Source organism: Abramis brama (assembly GCF_963993115.1).
Source record: "Abramis brama genome assembly, chromosome: 1".
Lineage (NCBI taxonomy): Eukaryota > Metazoa > Chordata > Actinopteri > Cypriniformes > Leuciscidae > Abramis > Abramis brama.
In genome coordinates, this window is record NC_139963.1 from 65,536,144 (window position 1) to 65,543,567 (window position 7,424).

Here is a 7,424-nt window from a genome sequence, read left to right on the forward strand (position 1 = left end):
AAAGATATTTGCTTTACTGTTTCCACCCCCTCTTTCCACGATAAGGACCGTTTGTAGTTCCAAAAGGCACAGAGGTTTCTGATAGTGATGAAGGCCTGTAGGCCAACATGTTTGTACATGTACATGGGGTCGATGAACTGTCACACCTTTAGTACCGTGGGGGAAGTTGTAATTATCTGATTGGTCAGTTTGAACGTCTCATATCTGGGTTTTAGTCACATGGTCAGGAAAGGATAAAATATTGAAACTGTTGCTCTCTCTCTCTCTCTCTCTCTCTCTCTCTCTCTCTCTCTCTCTCTCTCTCTCTCTCACACACACACACGCTGGGTATAATTAATAATATAAGTTATGGCCTGCATTAAAAAGCAGGATTTAGTGATAATATGGCTTAGATTAAGCCAATATTCTGTTCTATAAAGTTATTCATAATCTTAGGCAAAACCCCAAACTTGCTCAAGGGAAGAATATATTCTGGATGTTGATTAGAGATATTGAACGAATCACTCGTAAGTAATGTGACATAATCAAATTCCTCTAGTGTCTCTGGTAGCTTCACACTATAAGAGTAGCACTTCACAGTCAAAACAGTTTTAGAGAAAACCTGGAGGTCACTGATGTTTATATACACGAGAGTCATAAAATATTATAGTCATATAGTTTTAATTAATTCAATTTGTTCTCTTTTACCCTTGTTATGGACTGATATTAATACACTTTAGTAATGACACATTTTGTTGTTTTCTTCCAGCAACTCTCTGAATCTTTCATATACAGCATTAGTGTTGCCTGTTCCCAATAAAGTGTGTTTAAATTATTTCTACCGTTTGGTTATTATCTCTTAATCTTCATCACAGAAGTATATCACTATGAAACTCTTCACGTGTCACACGATTGGCTGCTCACTGAAAACGTCACATGTAGATTTGCAAGTGCTCAACAATAAAGCCAAAGCAGGACCAAAGCCTGTTGAGCGGGACATTTTAAAGCCAGTGTCGTGATACCAAGATCAAGCCTCTCTGCATTCGCTTGGACTTTGTGAAGGTGCATCGTAATACAGGCCGGAGGTTTTCTATCCCAGACTATAGACTGCAACCTGTGAGTATCAATTCAAACAAGCTTTTTTAATATTTTAGTAAAATGTACATTGCTGGGTGAAACTTTTTTTTGTAAAAGAGGTTCAAACAGTAATCCCCTTGTGAAAAAGAAGTGTGCTTAATTGTATTGAAAGCGCACTTTTTGTGTGCTTAAAATAATAAAAGTATACTTTTTGAAAAGTGCACTTGCAGATAATATAATAAAATTAAAATTAAAGACCACTTAAGTGTACTTAAATGGAATATACTTCCATGACAATATTTATAAACACACTTAAGTGCATTTTTAAAAATGCACTTTGTAATAATTTCTAATTAAGTTTAAAGTACACTTTATATTACTTTATATATCACAATATTTCTTAACAAACTTAAGTACACTTTTTAAAAATGCACTTTGTAATAATGTCTACTAAAGTTTTACTTAAACATACATTTTTAATAATTGTATAGTGTTTTAAAGTTATTAAAGGACATTTATTTTGATGTATTGACTAATATATATTAAATAAAATAACAATTTTAATGGAAAACATGGAAAATAATTTATTTTAATTTCAACTCCAAAATTGTTGTCCAAAATCAATGTGTTAATGTATTTTAAATGTGTTTTGTCTATAATATATACTGTGTGCACTATGCAGTTGAAATGTATTTTTCAGGCTACATACAGTATAATCCAGTACAACTTATTGTTGACATTTTTATCACCAGCCCCTGCTCTATGAACTCAACTACAAGTGTCAGCTTTCTACATAATATTTGAAAATAAAATGTAATATAGCCTATGAGAGGAGCCTAATAGTAATGTGTTGTACTTTACATCTGTGAACAGAATACTTTCAATAAGCATTAGTTGTAAAGCTATTCAAATTATATTTATTTACCAAACAATTCTTAACATTGACAGAGTATTAACTATCTATCTACATTTATAAACGGTTCTGGTCTCTCCTTAGTCGGACACCTCGGAGGGCATTAACCCACTTATACCATGGTCACTTGCCAGATTAAATTTTTTAAGACCATTCATTTATATTTCAATGCGTTTTACAATTGAAATCTAAATTTGTTTCTAAACAATAACTGTATCCCTGTTTACGCCTGAAGGATTTGACTAATGCCTGGAACAATCATTCCCATCCCAAAAGGTTCTTCGCAAATAAACAATTGCGCCACTGACCAGAAAAAAACTAGTCTAAAGTCAGTGGCACGTTGCACGTACATTCAGATGCTATTTTAAGCGCGCATGCTTGGCCATAATACAGAGTGTGAACAACGCACATACACTGTAGATGATTCTCTCATCTACACAGATGCATTTTCCTTTTTGCAAATGATACATTATTATAAGGAAAAATATTAAAACACGAGGGAAATCATTTGTTGTGTCCATGACGATGGGAAAAATAGGCACAAAGCTTACACATTACCCAAATTATTATATGCATGTTTAACCGAAGCTATTGGTTGGGTTTGTCCCATCCCCAATGTCACTTCTCTTTCTTTTACGGCCCTGACGTGAACATCGATCTCCTCGGCTGTGAACCGATTCTGAAGCGCGTCTGGTAAATGCGCCGTTATAATAGTATTGCGCCATGGAACAAGCGCACCTCGTTCATCATGCTCTTAAAGGGAATGCGATATGACGCTCTTATTGGTTTGTTTCCCGTTACGCCCAAACTACACCTATGAATAATGAAGCTACTTCAGACCAATCCCTTTTGGATTTGCGTCGGGCGCAAGAGTCATTTATCCCACCGGTTAGCAACAGCGCCGAGATCCGCCCAAAAAGTTACTTGCGCTTTGCGCTTGACACTTGCATTTCAGATCGTTAAAATAGGGCCCTATGTTCCAGAAGTTCATGGGCTTGTCCAGGTGCTGTTTAGCATATTGTATTGCGCAGTAATGACTTTTTCTGGCAACCCGACCTACTGTTGTTTAGGTGCCTCCTTATTGTGGATCTTGAAGCATTCACTCCACTTTCTTGCAGTGAAACCTGTATTTCCCCTGAAGTAGCTTGAGGGTTTTGTTCTTTGCATCCTGACCAATTTTTCTGGTAGTTCAGGCTGAAATGGCCAGAGCCAGAAAGCTAACGCTATGCTAGCAAGATTGAGAGGTAATAACATTGTGTACAGTTGGAAAACAGTAAATATAAGTTGACAGTATGTTTAACAACAAGACAAGCTAGCTATCCAGCCATGTCATTGTTCCCAAATTAATATGAAGATTTTCACAAATAAATTGTCCGCCTTGTTTGCCGTTACTGTCGGCCGCAGCCTGAAGTAGCGACCTGAACAGTGAAGGAGATGTGTGATAACATTAATCGCTGTGAAACAAAGTCAGTTCAAAGTGTACCCAGAGAAGGTTAGAGCCTAGTATCAAGGCTCTTTGGTGCAACTTACTTCCTGCAGCTTGTGTGTTAGCACCATCCAGTGGTGTTCAGAGGGCGAAGCACTGAAGGACTACACTCAGTGTTGGAAATAACAGATTCACATTCATATCTAGAAGAGTAAGCCATCAGTTTAACCAGAACTCGTCCTTTATCACTTACATGTATTTACGGACACCCTGCAGCCAGTCAGAATTGAGTATTCACCCAGACCACAGTAAAAACAGGGTGAAGACCTGAACACGAGCTGTATTCACAAAGTCTCCTCCTGCATTATGAATTTCAAAGCTAAAAGAACAATGGCCAAGCATCAGGGAGAGTGAATCCTTTAACAAAGAAACCTATTAAAGCAACATAACGCTAATCTTTGGTATTTTTTTGTACGCCCCGTACAGTTTCAGAGTGTTATTGAATTCTACAGCGCTGTCATAAATATGGACAGCTGTACACATGCATTTGTTATGATTACATAACTTACAATCAAATGCTAACGAGTTGACAACATTAGCCATAAATGGGATGGTTGCGTTGTGAGTCTTGAACATGCAGCGTTTAGAACATGAGTCCTCATCACTGTAACACTGTGCTGACTTATATTATTAGAGCTGTTTATTTTAACCTGTCAATTACTTACCATGTGCAATTTCTTTACTATGCGTAATTTATGTTATAGTAGCCCACTGCGCATAGACAGGTCGAAACGTCGTTTTTGCACGTCCAATTTTGCTCCCCTTGAAGGTGCAGACTGTGACGCCAGATGACGTCTTTTTCCGACATCTTCCGCACGTCTAATGTTGACGTCCGTCCAAAGTTTGTTTGTGGGAAGAAGGAAGGAGACGGGGTTGGCTTGCTGTGGATCGTGTGTTTTATTAGATACTGTGCGTCTTTTCCAAACAATAATCGCGCTCAGTGCGCTCAAACAAAACGCGCTCAAAAGAAAAAAGAAAAAAGCGGCTTCTACACACACACACACACACACACACACACACACACACACACACACACACACACACACACACACACACACACACACACACACACACACACACACACGCGGCGCGGCGCGGACGAGCGAATGAGGCGAATTGAGCGTCTGGCGCGATACGCGCGAGTGATTTGAGGGTGAGAGAGCGAGAGAGAGTGAGATAATTCTGATTAGTCCAGAGGATATATCGCGTTTAGGCTAAAAATAGGTTCGGCGCATTTTAAACAAGGAAATAGAGATTTGGCATGAAACGTGGATGGAGCGAATAGGTTCAGTACACAGCAAAATGACATGACAAACTCTTTTTTTTTTTTTAAATGGCGTTTATTGCGTTAAAAAAAAAATCATGTAGATTTCCTGCACCTGTCATAGACGTCCACATGACGTCCAAAAAAAATACATAGTTCAAAGGTCCAATGTTGAACGTCAATATAACGTCCAAGTTGGGTCATGGTTGGACGTCCAAATATTGGACCTAGTTTGGACGTCGAAAAAAATTACCCAGTTCAAAGGTCCAATGTTGAACGTCAAAATGACGTCCAAGTTGGGTCATGGTTGGACGTCCAAATAGTGGACCTAGTTTGGACGTCGAATAGATGTCCAGAATTGGTCATGGACCAACGGACCCAATATAGACATGATCTGCACGTCTATCCGACGTCCAATGTTTAGTGGGAGGGTAAGTGCAATACGTACATTACCTACAATACGTACAATATATAAGGGCATGTGCAATATCCTCTCAAATATTGGACGGTCTCTTGTATTTTTTTCTTCTATTTAATTGTATTTTTTATGTCCTAAAGTACATTGTTGTCTTGTTATATACTGTCATCAATTGTACTGTCACTTGTACAAACTGAATGAAATGATAAGTTATGAATGGATTTGTATGTACCTGTTGCCAGCAATTTTGCCTAAGACAAATTTCCTTCAGACACGATAAAGTTTATCTTATCTTATGATTCCATGTTGTGTTGTCTGTGTTGCAGTCATGGCGTTCTCTCGGCTGTCCGCCTCCATGCTGTTGGCTTCATTGATCCTTCTTCTCTACTGGACGACATCCTCAGCTCGGTCACATGACCCCCCATCCTCCGTCCTCTCACCACCCTACAGGGTGAAGAGAGATCAGCCTTTTGAAAACAGAGAGAAATGGGATAGATCGTTGACAGTGGCAAACAGCATCCTCGCTGTCGTCAAAGACAGTTTTGAAGCGATTGGAAAGAGTGATACCAAAAAGTTGACAGATGTCATGAAGAGTCTCGCCAATGTCGCCAGCTTGGCGCCTGGCGTCGGAGGTCTGGTTGCCTCTGTTGTCAACATGATCTTGATCTTCATCCCTCAGGATGACCCGGTGCTGAACGCGGTGCAGAAAGGGTTTGAAGAAGTGAACAGGAAGTTGGACTCTATCTCCATCCAGATCTCCAACCTGGCAACAGACGTAGAATGGTTTAACTACGCCAGCGTCTACTCTCAAGACGAGCTCCGCATCCTCAACGCCTGGAAGAAGTTCAATGACCTTCGTCAGAACAGTCAGTTGGTACAAAATAAAGAGCAGAAACTCCGACTGGCAGAGATATTCGTCAACTACTACGAGAACACAGGAACTGAAGCCAGTGTGGCCAACCTCTACCATTACCTGACGGTCAAAGACACGTCTCTCAGTGGAAACCTCAACGAACTGCTGAGGAAGAAGTTTAAATGTGACTTTCAAGATATCGGTAAATATAACGTCTATTTCAGCAGTTTGCTGTGGAAGGGGATGGTGCTGAACCAGTTCTACTGGAAATTGGTCGGGTTGGATTCATCAGGTATAGAAGCCAAACACACCCAGATGTTCAAGAACGTCTATGAGGCTCAGAAATCAGCTCTGGAATACTGCCTGACCAACCACATGCAGTATGTGAAGGAAGACGTGGTGGAGATCAGGAAAGGACTCAGTACTGACAACAAAAAAGCCATCGCTGATAAGGTAAAAGAGTTTCTGGATAAGAAGTACACCTGGTACAATTGGGTGGTGCTGGTGTACAACACAGACCAGGCTGATTATTACATACTATATGATCTGACTAAGATTACAGAGGACACGATCACCGTCGCTGTGGGATACACTCTGATACCAAAAGAAATCGATGAAACACCAGTTAGAGAAGCAGCCAATGATTGCTTTAAAGACAAAGAGTGTGAAATTAAGGACAAAGTACATAGCTGTAGGTATTCTTTGTCTGATCCAGATAATAGACCACATCGTTATCTGTTACATTACCACTTCACTGAATATGCTAAAGCGACACATGCTGCCTATGAGGAAGAGTTTGCTGTGGCTCCAGAACCCTTTCACCAAAATGACTGTTGGTGGGGTCGAAGTACAAGAAAGATTTCCATCTATTACTCCCAGAGATTGCCTGTCTGCCAAAGTAATACATGCAGCAACAATGGAAGGTGCAGTCGGCTGCTGGACTCCAATGAATGGATGTGTGAGTGTCCAGATGGTTACTATGGTCAGAGATGTGAAGAGAGAACCCCCATTGGCACCGCTATAGCGGTTGATATATCAGTTGTACCTGATATCAGCACCATTGACACCAAAATGAAAACGATGGAGGTCCAACTCAAGGAGATTCTCAGCATCCTCAATCACAAATGTCGTGGCTAGTTGGAGATATCTGCAGACCGCTGACGGACAACAGGAACGATGACTTACTGCCAACGGACAAACTGAACACATCAACTGGCTGAGCATCTGAGAATGGCACCATGAAGGAAGAACAAGTAAACAATGCTCATTAAAGACTCAATTATGTTTAGGCAACAAATCTAGTCTGTAAAACCTCCTCCCAACGGTGAAGCATGTCAGTGTCAGAGATGAGTTGTTTCTTTAGAAAGCTGGAGGATGATTTCCCTGAATGTCTCCAGCTGATCCGCACGACCCAAACAGTCACTATACTATACT

General features: G+C 40.2%; 1 protein-coding gene across 1 annotated transcript; it reads left to right on the forward strand.

Annotated features, from left to right (window-relative positions):
* Window positions 1–977: 977 nt before the first annotated feature.
* LOC311082068 (cephalotoxin-like protein) lies at window positions 978–7,127 on the forward strand (the record flags this gene model as incomplete). Its single annotated transcript, XM_084112812.1, has 2 exons — window positions 978–1,095; window positions 5,464–7,127. Exon 2 carries the CDS (start codon window positions 5,466–5,468, stop codon window positions 7,125–7,127), a length of 1,662 nt encoding a protein of 553 aa, XP_083968938.1. The 5' UTR covers window positions 978–1,095; window positions 5,464–5,465.
* Between the last annotated feature and the right edge of the window lie 297 nt (window positions 7,128–7,424).